General features: G+C 39.1%; 1 protein-coding gene across 2 annotated transcripts in view; it reads right to left on the bottom strand.

The window, feature by feature from the left end:
- The window catches only part of LOC150079966 (tyrosine-protein phosphatase non-receptor type 5-like), a 185948-nt gene that overhangs the window by 68780 nt on the left and 100755 nt on the right, over positions 1-16413 (bottom strand). For both annotated transcript variants that reach the window (XM_090382829.1, XM_090382828.1), the window contains exons 7-8: positions 7872-7952; positions 3762-3861 (exon numbers count right to left, since the gene is read on the bottom strand). In XM_090382829.1, coding sequence (XP_090238955.1) covers positions 3762-3861; positions 7872-7952 — 181 coding nt within the window. The remainder of the gene's footprint in view (positions 1-3761; positions 3862-7871; positions 7953-16413) is intronic.

Genomic DNA, 16413 nt, shown 5'->3' on the forward strand with positions numbered 1-16413 from the left:
GAGGGGGAGAAGACAGAGAGTGGTAATCAATGGACACTGCTCATCGTGGACTAATGTTATTAGTGGAGTACCTCAGGGTTCAGTGTTGGGTCTATTGTTGTTTTCTGTGTTTATAAATGATATAGCTGATGGTATATCAAGCTTAATGTCCAAGTTTGCAGACTATACAAAAGTTGGCAGGGTTGTTAAGGACCCTACTGACGCTATGCTGCTGCAACAAGATCTGGAAAGGTTCAGCAGATGGGCTGAGAGGTGGCAAATGAAGTTTAACATTGACAAATGTAAAATACTACATATGGGAAACAGCAACCCCAGAGCAACGTGGTACTACACTGACAGTGGTAGAGAATGAAAAGGACCTGAGGGTAATTGTGCAGGCAGATATGAAGTTCTCTGAGCAGTGCAGTGCAGTGCAGACGGGCTGCAAGAGTAGCTCATGGTGTCTTATCAATGATATACAGGAATGTTTCTAGCAGGGATAAGGAGGTGATTATTCCCTTGTATAAGGCAATGGTCAGGCCACACCTTGAGTACTGTATACAGGTACTTGAGTACTTGTGAGCCCGGACCATCCCGAAATAACTTTGTCCTTTATTAAGAAGTTTAGTCTAAAAATATTTTAGTAAATTTGACAATAGTCTTCAATTTCCTATCCATTATTGCTGGGTGGTTTAGTTTTTAGTGGGTTGATGTACATCGACTTCGCTTTGCTCTTCCTTTTGGCAGAGTAGATTATGGATATTGAATACAGAATTATTTTTAGGAAACAAGGTACGAGTGAAATCTCTTATATTTTTAAATATTATCAAAGTAGGAAGGATTGAGCTAAATTGTTCTGTATATAAGAGAAATAATTTTTAATAAATAAATAATTTTTGAAATAATTTTTAATATAACTAAATTCTTACAACATGTTTCTAATGACCTGAAACATCTTGAAAAGCACATGAAATTTCACTCCCCTCAAGTGTAGGAAAATTATACCTGCTCCTGAACTATGTTGTTGTTGTTTGTTTGTTTGGTTTTTGACCTTTCCGCATCCTCCGTATTTGTTGGTGACGGGCTCGAACTCCGGTCTAATCAAGAAGCGTGTGCTATGCACTGCTGCTCCTTCCCATCTGGCTACGGAGGCGCCTCCTGAACTATGTGTTCCTGTTCAATGAATTTTAACTATGTATCCCCGTCTCCAAACACATTTCTAATTCTGTGATTTTGTCCCCTTAAAAAATTAACAGTGATGAAGTTTATTTATGTTAATTCAAGAACAGTTATCAGTGAAATTATTCAAAGTACTCTTAATAAATTTTATATTTAAAATAAATGTTATTTCTAATAAAAAAATTGTCTACCACTTAGGTTTCTTAAGTTAGAATCAACTTAAAGGAAAATCCTAACAGTTTACTCTGCAAGAGTTTGATGAAATTTAAAATTAGGTATAAGAATTAAGTTAAACATGGTGAAACCATATTTAATTTAAGGAGGCATGTGGGATCAAAAAACTCTGGTGATTTTAGCCTCCAATGCTAAAAAAAAAAAATTGTACAATCTATGAACTGCCATCTAATTTTCAGATGTACAGCAAGCAATTTTGGTTTATATCAATGAAATTTTTTATGTGGTCAATGTGTATAAAATCAAGGTCAAAAGGAGCACAATACAGCTATAAGCAAAGAAGTTATACTCCAGGAAGGCTTTATAACCGACGGCTGGAGATGTACTTTGGCAACGTCATCCAAAACAGACTGCTATCTGGCTCTAACAGCAAGACAGAACGTTACAACATCCTGTCATCAACTGTCTCTTGAGTTTGCTGCAGTCAAGGGTGAAAACATTTGCAACTGGACTGTGTTAAGAAGACTCAATTCAAGTGGACTCTACACAAGGATGCCAGTAGTTTGTATCCCATTAACCTCAAACCACTGCATCTGGAGACAAGGAATGTAGTACCATCCCCCAACATCAGAGAAAGGGCACTTTGCAGTGGAGGCGGCATTCTTGTGGGGGGGGGGGGAATAATGATCAACGGCCGCACCCCTTTTCATGTTTTTGTAGTGGTACTGAGAACAGATTCTCGAACCCTATATATGACTTTTTAGGGGTGCGTTTGCCTCAGATTTTCTTTTTATGAATGACAATGCCACTGCACACAGAGCTCAAGTGGTGAAAAAATATCTTGAAACTGAAGATATCCAACGACTGCTGTGGACACCATGATCACCAGATTTAAATCCGATTGAACGTGTGGAACGTCCTTGGGCGTTACATTGCATGCTGACTTGGTGCCTTGGTCACTGGGTGAGCTAACGCCTATGCTGGTGGAAGAATAGAATTTGTTGTCGCAGGATTTTATAGACACCCTTCCATTGAGAATGGTTCAACGCTGTCAGGCCTGTTTAGCCATCGGAGGACGATCATACACTGTACTGGTGTCATGTGACCTTTTGGCAATTCTTATACAACCCCTATAAATGTTCCTTATTCCTTTCTAATGTTTCTCACTGGCTTTCTCATTTTGTTATTATTCTATAGTACACCACCACACCAAATTTTTTCCTGCTTCACCTCAAGCTGCACGAGTTACACATTTTTTACGTGTTCTGTTAATTTTGTCAAGCAGTGTGGATCTGCTGGAATGGGTGCAGAGAAGGGCAACCAGATTGTAGGGAACAAAAAGGTGCACTTATCTAGAAATGCTTCAGTTTCCAGAAGCCGCAAGGTGGCCTGATTGAGGTGTTTAGGGCCTTGAATGGATTGAGTAAGCTGAATATGAATGGCATTCTTCCTCTTGCTGAGACCACACATTAGGAGGGGCATAAATTTAAGTTGAAGGATGAATTTTGGAACAGGCTTACATCTGTTTCTGTGAAAGTGGATGGTTTGAATAAATTCAAAGAACAACTAGACAAATTCTTGGATGGGAGAAGTGCGTAGTTTTTTTGCTGATGCTATTTAAGCTTGCTTTCTTGCGTCGTAAGGAACTTTGCTTGTGGAAAGTGAAAACCCATGCAGTCTTTGGCATTTTATCTGTTTTGGCCCCTTAAAAAAAAAAAAAAAAAAAAAAAAGGGTTAAAGGAAGGACACTGATGAATACCACCAACATCTCTCCACACAGGCACTTTTCCACTTTATTGACGATCACATCCATCTATCCATCCATCTCAGTGTTAACAATTACTTGGACAAAGAGCAAGGTTTGGACAGTATTTTTTTTTATTCAACTACACTTTACTTTCAAAGGAAAATTTTAGATTTAAATCTCACACTTGAAAATAGGCATCTGTCTTCCATCACTGCAGATACTTTCATGATAACTTAATTATGGAGTCAGTTTAGTTTTGCAAGTCACCACAGGTCCCCATGGACCCATTCCACAAGGGTTAACATTGTTATTGTATATATTAGGAACCAGAGAAATAAGATCATGAGAACAAGGATCCATAACATCAAAGTTTTCCTATCCAAAACTTGACCCTGCACCAACATTCCATTACGGGTTGTTGCTGCAGGTGAGGGAGTAGGTTTCTGAACTATGGACATCTAAACTGATTTTTTCACCATACCATACTATAAACAAAGCAAGGAAACATAAAATAGTTCAATATCTGTAATGTTTTTACTGTTACTCTGCAGCAAAAATTTTCCTCTGATATGCCTTTATCCATTCAAAAATCAACTAATATTCAACTTTATGCAAACTAAATTAAAGTGACAAATGCTTTGATTTCTTATATAACTACAGTTTATATTCATATTTCACATACCCAGAATTCTGAATGAAGAGCTTTTACATCTTTTAAGCAATTACGAAGTTGTTTACGGGTCATACGATTTCCAGCTGAAAGGAGAAATTCCTCTGTAGAGCTAAAAAAGAATATAATATTTAAGCCAATCATACATATTAAATCTTTCTAATTAATAACTTGAAGGATATATTTTATACAACAGCTACAAAATGATCTGTAATAGTACCACAGAAGAGATTAGGACAGCCAAGGCTGAATATGAGAAAGCACTGGCTTAGAGAGCAGAGAATGGGGAACAAGGATTTTTTTTTTTTATGTATCAGATACAAATAAGAAGAAATTGAATCAAATCAGACCCTTGTATAACAGGTGTGGGAATATCTTAGATAACCCGGCTAATGTTGCCAATGAATTGAGGGTGGGTGTTGGGAGAAAGAGCCCAGACAAATGGTGCACTCAGGATTGGCTTCAGCATCTACAATGTGCCAGACCAGACAGCTTTCTTGGGCCATCAGTTTTTTACTAAGAACAAAATGGTTCCCCTTGCCATTCTCTCAACTTGGCCTGTGTTCCAAAGATATCATGGAGATTCAAGCTGAATCACAGAAAGTATTAGACAGTATCATGAAACAGGAGTTCCAGAGTTGCTTCAAACAGTGGGAGAAGTGCTGGGATCAATGTATAAACTCTGAAGGGTACTTAAGAGGAAAACATCATGTAACTAATGTAAGTCTAAATTAATTTTATTTCCTCACTCTGGAAACTTTTGGCTTGCACCTCATATATATATATACATATATAATTCTCCAACGGAGCCTTTATCTCATGGCTATTCCCAACCTCGTATTGTTTGGCATTAAAAGAATGCAAAATGGGATGACCTGTGAGATTTCTTTTCTTCTTTTCCTTGGTCAGATTACTGTTTCAAAACTTCTGATGTCAACGTTTGCTCAGTTCGTGTCAGTGAAATTATTCTTGAAGGAATGGAATCCTTTATCCCACACTCCACTTTAAAATCTCATCCTTTATCTAAACCTTGGTATACCAATAAATGTGCTAAGGCTGTTCACAAGAGAAGAACGTTGCATATCGTAATTGGCTTGTTTCCAATTCTTCAGTTTCATTTTCTGCCTACACCAAAGCTCGCAACAATTGTAAAGCAGTTATTAATCAGTCCAAATCAGAGTTTGAACTGGTTAAGAGTAGAAAACTTGCTTCTTGCCCTAATGGTAGCCGAGCATTCTGGTCTCTTGCCAAAGCTATTGGCCGCAACTTTTGCCCATCTCTGCTCCCACCTCTGTCCAAACCAGATGGTTCTGTTGTCACTTCAGCCAAGGATAAAGCTGACCTGCTAGCATCCCATTTTTCTTCCAGCTCATGTATTAATGATCTTGGTAAAACACCTCCCACCATTCCCAACACTCTCCATTCCATGCCTCCTGTGGTCTTCCGTCAAAAGGATGTCAGAAGGATTTATTATTATTATTATTATTAGCCATATGGTGCAAGGAAGCCTGAGGCTTATGCTGCACCAGCCAAAAAAAAATTTGAGTTACCCTGTGTGTGTGTGTGTGTGAGAGAGAGAGAGAGAGAGAGAGAGAGAGAGAGAGAGAGAGAGAGAGAGAGGGAGGGAGGGAGGGAGAGGGAGAGAGAAGTAGAAGAAAATCACCAAGAAAGAGAAGAATGATGATATCCAGCTGAGGACCCTGGGTGTGCAAAGCCCATACTCACCAGATGTGAGACCCTGGGGTTATTTTGAGGAATCCAGATGCTAAGAAAGCTCCAGATCCTGATGGTATTTCTCCACTTGTTCTCAAAACCTGTGCTCCTGAATTTATTCCTGTTCTTTGCTGCATTTTTTTTCACTTTCTTATTCCAAAGGTGTTTTCCCTTCTGCTTGGAAATTTGCTCATATCCAGCCAGTTCCTAAAAAGGGTGACAAATCCCTCCCATCCAATTATCGTCCCATTGCAATTACTTCTACTCTTTCTAAAGTAATGGAGAAATAAATTAACCGCCAACTCTTAAACTACCTAGAAACCTTCCGTCTGATCAATGATCGCCAGTATAGATTCCATCAGTGTCGATCTACTGGTGATATTCTGGATTATGTTACCCATTTATGGACTGAATCAATGGAAAAGTTTGGTGAAACACAAACAGTTGCTCTTGACATTCCAAAGGCTTTCGATAGTGTTTGGCATAAAGGTCTTCTAAACAGGTTTCCATCTTACGGTTTGCCAACTGTTTTTTGTAATTGGTTATCTAGTTTTCTCTCCAATCGCTCACTAAGGATGATGGTAGATGGCTCTCTGTCTTCTAACTTCCCCACTAATGCCGGTGTCCCCCAAAGGTTCAGTTCTTTTCCTCTTGTATATTAATGACCTTCTTCCATTGACTGGAAATCCTATCCATAGTTCTGCCGATGATAGCACATTGCATTCCATTTTGAGAAACCTTGCCCTGCTCAATCAGCTTCAACTTCTTGAAAATCTGCTACCAATTCCTTAAATACCGATTTCCAGGTAATTCTCCAGTGGGGCAAAGACAACTTAGTTGATTTCTTAGTTGATCCTTCTAAAACTCATTCTTGTCTTATATCGTGCAAAAAGGATTCTTCTGCTCCTATACTTATTTTTGGTGTCACTCCGATTTCTAAGCAAAATGATCTCTCTCTTTTGGGGATTATCCTGACTTCTAATCTCTCTTGGCACAAGCACATTACAAATATTGCTTCCTCTGCATCTAAAAAACGCGGTTTTCTCTTTCGCTTTTACTTTTCTTCCAAACAGCTGTTCACTCTTTAAAAATTGCAAATCTGCCCTACGATGTGGGAACAACGGGAAAATCCCCGTTGTTCCCACATCGGGGGTGGTGCCCCCAAACCCTCTCTCGGGCTTCTTGATTCCGTTCAGAAGACGGCAGTTAGGTTAATTAATGATTAATCTCTAACAGAGTCTCTCCACTCTGTCTCATAGATGTACTGTCTTAATTGGCTTCTCTAATTCCCGCTCTCTCTTTCAAAACAGTCCGAACAGGTGCCCCCACCAGCCAACATCCATTTACTGTCCAACTTCAAACTCACAGAACCAACTTTTCATCTTCCTCGTTTATTCATTCAAAATGCCGCTTTCTGGAACAACCTTCCTTCATACGTATTTTCTGAAAATTACAGTCAACAGAAGTTCAAGTCCAATGTCGACAAATATCTTCTTTTGTCTTCTCAACCTCCAACCCAAGCATGGTACTAAGTACTATAGGTTCTAATGCCTCTCGTGTTTGGGGTTTACATAAAAAAAAAAAAAAAAAAAAAAATCAAATTAAATCCAATTGGATCAAAGAATAGACAGCAAAAATGAAATGTAAAATAAAATTAAAAAGAAAATAGTAGAGCAAGCATCTGTGGCAGCAAACATGAGCTTGATGCTGGCATCATTCTGTTGTAGCATTTATTTGTTTAGTGCTTGAAATGTGGTGTCTCCCTGACTATTATGGCCTCATGGTCCTCCGATGAGATGGGACATAATTGTCAGTCTTTTCTGTCCAATTCGATATTATTTTCAGTTTTTTCTACTTATCTGTTTGTCGTGTTGGCAGATTACAATTGCATATAGTGATATTTCACGTAATTCAGAAACTGGTGATTACTAAATTTCTTTTAAATTGGAACCTTTTATCTAAATTAATTAGGATTCTTTCTCCAACAGTTCTCTATTCCTCATTATCCTTGTATTTATTGCTGTTTTATTTGTCAAAATCTTTTTCTCTTCATTGGTCGGCCACTCTACTGGCATACATTTCATTATTTTTACCTTACATTTTATAGTTTTATATATATATATATATATATATATATATATATATATATATGAGCTATTTTGGAAAACTTTGATCAGTTACTCGTAACAAACATTACTACATTGTAATTAAATTTTATTCAAAACAACAACAAAATAAAATGAATAACATGAGTGCCTATATTAAATCACATACATAAATAAATAAATAAAAAGTGACCCAAATTAACAAATCATATATCATTATAAAAGCTATTTTTAAATTCAATAAACTGACACTTCACCACAGTGATAAAAGATTTTGTTCATTAAGAGATACACCTTAACTTACCATTCCTTCGGAGGAGTACCACAGTGTATATTTTCTTGAGAACGATTTAAATCTAGGGTTAATGAAGCATTGGAACCACGTCTATTTATGGAAAGAAAATAGTAATTATTTTCTGACAAAAAATGGATTACAAACAATTATAAAATATGAATTCACTTTAAAAATGACGTGCTTTCTTTCACAGATAATTTTGTGTGTGTGAATGTCTATTGACAAATGTTAATAAGTCACGTCAAGAATTTATTTCTGTGGAAGGAGGGATTAAAATCACAATCATTTATTTAAAAATTAACATACAGGCATGGATTTTAAATTACATTAATCTGTAAGTAACAATCAAAAACTGTTACACCCCTTACACCAGCAGGTCTAAGGACACATGCAATTTTAAACCCAACTGATGCAACAACCATTTCAAAGATTTCTTTGGACTAGAAATAATTGCTTTCTGTAAATACGAATATCTGTGACATTTGAAGTGCACACAAGGTAATTACTAGCAGTCAAAAGAAACTGAAATGACTGTTGCATGTGGAATACTATATTGAGCATCACTGTTCAAACTTCTTTACTAACCTCAAAACTGTTAATCTTTCTTAACCCTTTTTCTGCAACCTATTACTTTAAACTCACATTGTACTATAACATAAACTAACAGTTTAATATATCCTTTTCATATAAAGAACACAATGTTAAGTAGTGTATTCCATTTTTCTTATAGAATTTCTGGAGTAGGGTGTATCACTAACCAGTAAAAATATTCCAATGTTTTACATGTTTCATGACATTGAATTAACCAATGTTAGTCCAATACATTACATACAGGAATTTCACCTATTGTCTTTTCTTAAACACCTTGCATTTCAAAGGTTGGCATGCTCTAATTTGAAACATTTATCCGAAAATTACTCATTGTGCTCTCTATAAAATCTAAATTCAATTTGCAATTTAACTGAAGAGTGAACAGTCTAACTTTAAAAATAAGACTAACTATAAAAATAAATATTTAACATTAATATCAACCACACAAATCATTTATAAAGGTGAAAAAAAGAAAAAAAGGAGAGAAACGGGTCCAAAATTAAAGATGAACCTTTGAGAATTCTCGTATTGAAAGTAACCAACTGGCTCACCAGATTAACTGAAGCTCCCCCTTCCCTCTTTAAGGATTGATTTGTTGTTGACGGCAGTGTGTGTCATTGGTACTAGTCCAATACTGCTTGCAGCTAGTAGCCAAGGGTAGCAAGCACGGCCTGCCAGCTTGTTTAAAGTACATTTCTCAAGGCCAATTGAGTATCAGCAAAATCAGAATGTCAAATAAGAATCCAAATCTGAATGTCAATCAAACATACTACATTGAAGTTCTAACAAGGCTGCATGAAAAAAATTTAAAGGAAGAGACATGAAATTTGGAAGGATGGATACTCCAGCACACAATGCACTCTGTTCGCCAGTTTCTGGTCAAAAAACAAATCCTTGCGAGTGAATATGTATACTATTCACCAAACCACACCCTTTGTAACTTTTTTCTCTTCCCTAAACTGAAAAGAGTACTTAAGTAAACCCATTTCAATCCATTAAAGAACATTCAGAAAAAATGACCAAAGTGTTAAAAGGGGCTTCCAGAAATGTTTCTGTACTTGGATGAAATGTATGGAACAGTATGCACTAGCCCAAGGCAATTATTTTGAGGGGGATAACTTGTAAGGTATGAAATATGAAATATTTCAGGCGCCTCCATAGCCTGGTGGGAAGGAGCAGCAGTGCGTAGCACATGCTTCTTGATTATGCCGGGGTTCGAGCCCGTCACCACCAAATATGGAAGATGGGGAAAGTTCAGGGAATGGCCACTGCACATCCCCGGAGCAATATGGCCTTAGTTGCTAATGCTCCTAAAAAATCAAATAATAACAATAACAAGTATGAGATATTTCATTATATTTATTTTATTGCAAATAGTCTCACTATTTTAATAGCCACATCTTGTATAAACTTTCAATGTGGGCACACCCCATGTCATGATATACATCAAGCTGATAATCAAATTCTTGCCATATTTTCTCCAGCATGTTCCTATTTATGGCTGATACCTGTTGTGATGAAATATTGTCTTAATTCCTGAAGATCACGTGGTAGGGGTAGTCTATGGATGATGTCCTCCACAAACCGCCAGAGAAAGAAGTTGCATGGGGTGAGGTTTGGAGATCTAGGAGGCCAATTGTGGAAGGACACAATTGGTGTCCCAGGTCACTATCGGTGGCATGTCCAATCCAGTGGCAGAGGGGTTTCATCGAGGTAACAGCAGACTTTGCAATGAAAATGAGACAGAGTTGAATCTTCCTCTAACTGAGGGAAAAGCCAGTTCATCAGCAAGTCCTGATAGATAATCCCAGTGATCATGTTTTCTATGTAGAAAAATGGCCATACACCGATGAGCCAAAATATGACCAGCGATTCATTATGCAAATCGAAGCAACTGCAGGTGAACTACGGCGAGTGCACGGGTCAGGACATGGTATAAAAAACACCTGATATTGAGCTCCATTAATTGCGGACTTAAGTTTGAAAAGCCAAATTGTAATGGCCAGACAACTAGGTCAGAGCATATCCGAAATGGCATGGCTGGTGGTATGCTCACGGGCAGCTGTGGTTAGTACCTACCGAAACTGGTCAGAGGAGGGGAAAACACACGAACTGCCGGTGAGGTGTTGGAAGACCACGGCTCATCGATGCTCAAGGTGAGCAAAGGCTCTTCCAGATGGCAACAGAAGGGTGACTGTGCCACAACTTGCCTGTAATTGGAATGCTGGTGACGGGAGTAATGTGTCACAACACACAGTACATCAAACCCTGCTGAAAATGGAGCTGCATAGACGCAGGCCACTCCGAGTGCCCATGCTAACCATGGTTCGCTGGCGACAATGCCTACAATGGGCATGCGAGCATCGAAACTGGACCTTGAGTAATTGGAAAAAGGTCGTCTGGTCCAATGAATCACGTTTCCTGTTGCACCATGTCGACAGCTGGGCACATGTGCGTCGTTTACCTGGGGAAGTGATGGCGCCTGGATGCACTGTGGGACGAAAACAAGTCAGTGGTGGCAGTGTCATGCTTTGGGCAATGTTCTGTTGGAATACCCTGGATCCAGTCATCCATGTACCGGGCACTCTTTTTTTTTTTTTTTTTTTTTTAATGTAAACCCCAAACACGAGAGGTATTAGAACCTATAGTACTTAGTACCATGCTTGGGTTGGAGGTTGAGAAGAGGAAAGAAGATATTTGTTGACATTGGACTTGAACTTCTGTAGACTGCAATTTTCAGGAAATATGCATGAAGGAAGGTTGTTCCAGAGAACGGCAGTTGAATGAATAAATGAGGAAGATGAAAAGTTGGTTCTGTGAGTTTGAAGTTGGACAGTAAATGGATGTTGGCTGGTGGCGGCACGTGTTCGGACTGTTTTGAAAGAGAGAGCGGGAATTATAGAAGCCAATTCAGAAGAACAGTGCCCATGGAAGTATCTGTAGAAATGCATGCAGCAGAAACAGTATGTCTGTGAGACAGCGAGTGGAGAGACTCTGTTAGAGATGAATCATTAATTAACCTAACTGCCCTCTTCTGAATTGAATCAAGAAGCCTGAGAGAGGTTTTGGGGGCCTCACCCCAGATGTGGGAACAATATTCCATGGCAGGGCACATTTGCGATTTATCCAGAGTGAGCAGCTGTTTGGAAAAGTAACGCCGAGAGCGAAAGACAAAACCGAGTTTTTTAGATGCAGAGGAAGCAATATTTGTAATGCGCTTGTGCCGAGAGAGATTAGAAGTCAGGGTAATCACCAAAAGAGATATATCATTTTGCCTAGAAATCAGAGTGTCACTAAAGATAAGCATAGGAGCAGAAGAATCCTTTTTGTGAGATATAAGACAAGACTGAGTTTTAGAAGGATTGAAATCAACTAAGTTGTCTTTGCCCCACTGGAGAATTACCTGAAGATTGCCACTTAAGGAATTGGTAGCAGATTTTAGAGAAGTTGAAGCTGATTGAGCAGGACAAAGTGTCTCAAAATGGAAAGTGGAATGCAATGTGCTATCATTGGCAAAACTATGGATAGGATTTCCAGTCAATGGAAGAAGGCCATTAATATAAAAGAGGAAAAGAGTGGGGGAAATAACTGAACCTTGGGGGACACCGGCATTAGTGGAGAAGTTAGAAGACAGAAAGCCATCTACGATCACCCTCAGTGTGCGATCAGAGAGAAAACTGGATAACCAATTACTAAAAACAGTTGGCAAACCATAAGATGGAAGCTTGTTTAGAAGACCTTTATGCCAAACACGATCGAAAGCATTTGAGATATCAAGAGCAACTACTTGTGGTTCACCGAACCTTTCCATTGAATTAGTCCATAAATGGGGAACATAAGCCAGAATATCACCAGTGGATCGACACTGACATATCCATACTGGCGATCATTGATCAGACAGAAGGTTTCTAGGTAGTTGTTAAGAGTTGGTGGTTAATTGATTTCTCCATTACTTTAGATAGAGTAGAAGTAATTGCAATGGGACGATAACTGGATGGGAGGGATTTGTCACACTTCTTAGGAACTGGCTGGATATGAGCAAATTTCCAAGCAGAAGGAAAAACACCTTTGGAATAAAAAAGGTGAAAAAAGGTGGCAAAGAATAGAAGTAAGTTCAGGAGCACAGGTTTTGAGAACAAGTGGAGAAATACCATCAGGACCTGGAGATTTCTTAGCATCAAGATTCATCAAAATCCTTCTGATATCCTTTTGACGGAAGACCACAGAAGGCATTGAATGGAGCGTGTTGGGAATGGTGGGAGGTGTTTTACCAAGATCATTAATACACGAGTTGGAAGAAAAATGGGATGCTAGCAGGTCAGCTTTATCCTTGGCTGAAGTGACAACAGAACCATCTGGTTTGGACAGAGGTGGGAGCAGAGATGGGCAAAAGTTGCGGCCAATAGCTTTGGCAAGAGACCAGAATGCTCGGCTACCATTAGAGCAAGAAGCAAGTTTTCTACTCTTAGCCTATTCAAACTAGTTTGGACTGATTAATAACTGCTTTACAATTGTTGCGAGCTTTGGTGTAGGCAGAAAATGAAACTGAAGAATTAGAAACAAGCCAATTACGATATGCAACATTCTTCTCTTGAACAGCCTTAGCACATTTATTGGAAAACCAAGGTTTAGATAAAGGATGAGATTTTAAAGTGGAGTGTGGGATAAAGGATTCCATTCCTGCAAGAATAATTTCACTGACACGATCTGAGCAAACGTTGACATCAGAGGTTTTGAAACAGAAATCTGACCAAGGAAAAGAAGAAAAGAAGTCTTGCAGGTCATCCTATTTTGCATTCTTGTAATGCCAAACAACACGAGGTTGGGAATAGCCATGAGATAAAGGTTCCATTTGAGAAGAGACAATCACCAAGTTGTGATCTGAGGTGCCTAAAGGCCTCTCACTTCGACCGTGTACTTAAAAAGGGTTGTTTGTGAGAAAAAGATCAAGTGTATTGGCTGTATGATTAGGATTGTCCGGTATTCTTGTAGGTAAATGAACAATCTGTGCAAGGTTATATATAGTAATTGCAAAAGCCTCAGCATCTCGACCAGCTGGGTCAGTGTGACTAGAAATTACCAAGGAAATTTCTTGACTAGAAAACTACCAAGTGACTAGAAAATTACCTCACTGTTAGGAAAGTTGGACTGGAGAAAGTCAAGTTGCAAAGAGAGGAAGTCAATGATCTCCAAGTGATTAGTGGAGTTAGGAGGATAGAGACAACAGATGAATTTGACACAATAAGGTAGAGAGATTTTAAGCCAGAGAAGATCAAAGAGAGGAGATTCCAAATTGCCAAGTCTCTGACAGGGAATATCAGAATGGACATATGCACAAGTACCACCTTTCAGATGAAAGGAATCCTACAACGAATAATAAGGGCATCTGAGATGAGCGGTAGTTGAATCAACCGATAACTGTGATTCTGTCAGAAAAAGTACATGGGGTTTGGCAGACTGCAAGTGGAAATTGACATCGTTCAGATTAGAATTGAGACCACGTATATTTGTGAAATGAATTAGGAAGCACTTGGGAGGTTTAGATCTTTTCGCAGATAAGCTTGCTCTATTAGTTTGACAATTCATGGTGTATTCAATAGTAAGAAAAAGTGGGTGGGACATGCTGTATGAAGTAATGAAATTTTTGGATATGGCGCACACATGGTAAGAATATACCCAGATCCTTGACATAACATGGCCTCGACAATGCTCCCCGCATACACACTACTCGGACTCCCTCCAGTCGCTATCTGGCAGAGTAGAGGTAGCAAGATTATACACTAGCTGATCCGGAAGCCTCCTACAGAGTTACCAATAGGTTCAGTCCGGTGTACTAACTAATGGTCTACCACCGACCTAAATATCATTGCTGACTAGGTATACCCTTTCATGGCAATGGTCTTCCCCACGTTTTTCAGCAAGATCCCCAAATTCCCCAGACATCAATCCCACGAAGCATCTGGTGGTTTGTGTTGGAACAGCAACTCCGATCTGCGGCGTCTCAACCACAGACCTTACAGGAGTTAAAGTATCTGTTGGTTACGTGTTGGTACCAGATTAGCATTTAGCATTAGTAGAGGCATATGATGCAAGAAAGCAAGCTTATGCAGCATCAGCCAGAAAAAAAAACTTCCACTTCACCCCTCCGTTCGTTCGAAATACCTGTCCAGCTAAGCCTTAAATTTATTTAGGCTATCAACTTCCACAACAAGGGATGGAAGACTGTTCCACCAACCAACTACCCGCTGGCTAAAAGCAAATTTCCGGACATCTATCCTACATCTGTCTTTCCTCAATTTGAATTTATGCCCTTTAAGGTGTTTATTCTGAGCAAGAGACAGAATCCCATCAGCATTGAGCATGCTCAAACCATTCAAGGCTTTAAACACTTCTATCAGATCACCTCACCGGTGCCTAGTCTACAGACACTGTAATTTGCAAAACTTAAGCCTTTCTTTGTAAGAGCAACCCTTTGTTCCATTCACTAACCTTGTTGCCCTTCTCTGTATTCATTCTAGCAGCTCTACTTCCTTCTTGAAATGAGGCCTCCAGACCTGTATACAGTACTTAAGGTGTGGCCTGACCATTGCCTTATACAAGGAATGAATCACCTCCTTATCCCTGGTAGAAAAATTCCTGTATATCATTGATAAGACACCATGAGCTACTCTTGCAGCCTGTCTGCACTGCTCAGAGAACTTCATATCTGCCTGCACAATTACCCCCAGGTCCTTTTCATTCTCTACCACTGTCAGTGTAGTACCACAGAGTTGATACGTTGCTCTGGGGTTACTATTTCGAATATGTAGTACTTTAAATTTGTCAATGTTAAACTTCATTTGCCACCTCTCCGCCCATCTGCTCAACCTTTCCAGATCCTGTTGCAGCAGCATAGTGTCAGCAGTGTCCTTAACAACCCTGCCAACCTTTGTATCGTCTGCAAACTTGGACATTAAGCTTTATATACCATCATCAATATTATTTATAAATACAGAAAACAATGGATCCAACACTGAACCCTGAGGGACTCCACTAATAACATTAGTCCACGATGAGTAGTGTGCACTGATTACCACTCTGTCTTCTCCCCCTCAGCCACCCCTTTATCCATACCAGCAATTTGCCTCCAATGCCACACTGCTCCGATTTGTGCAGCAGTCTGCCATGTGGAACAGTATCAAAAGCCTTTCTAAGATCCAAGTATATAATATCAAAGTTATTCCCTGCATCCAGTTCTTTTGTGACTGCATCATAGTATCCAATCAAATTGGTCAGGCAAGACTTCCCCTTAACAAAACCATGCTGTGTCTGAGCTATAACTGAAGTCTTGTCTAGATGATCCTGCAGTGCTTCTTTAACCAGTGCCTCCATTAATTTTCCTGGAACAGAAGTTAAACTCACAGGTCTATAATTACTTGTGTCAGCCTTTGATCCTCCTTTGTGAATTGGGGTCACATTTGCACATCTCCAGTCTATGGGTACCTCCCCTAAGTCCAAGGAAGCTCTCATAATTATGGCTAAGGGTTTGCTTACTTCCTTTGCTGCCTCCTTTAATATAACTGGATAGATCCCATCCACCCCAGGTGCCTTTCTTGTGTTTATCTTCAACTATTTCTCCTCCACTTTACTCTCAGTTATTACAATATTATCTAGCTTATTGCCAGAGTTGAATACACCTCTGGCATTCCCCTCACTGAATAACTCCTCATGTGTGAATGTCAATGAAAAATATTCATTTAGTTTGTTAGCTACCTGAGCAGGATCATCAACAGTTGAACCATCGATATCAAGTAGACCAATCTGATTCATCTCCTTGCTTCTAGAGTTTACATAAGTAAAGAACTCTTTGCTGTTTTTCTTTGCATCCCTTGCCAAAGATTTCTCATAATCTGCCTTCGCCTTCCTAACCTCCTTTGTAACTTGGTTACAGATCAACTTATATCTATCATAGGCTTCTGTG

This window comes from Mastigoproctus giganteus, chromosome 10, assembly GCF_048544385.1.
Source record: "Mastigoproctus giganteus isolate SK-2022 chromosome 10, ASM4854438v1, whole genome shotgun sequence".
Classification (NCBI taxonomy): domain Eukaryota; kingdom Metazoa; phylum Arthropoda; class Arachnida; order Uropygi; family Thelyphonidae; genus Mastigoproctus; species Mastigoproctus giganteus.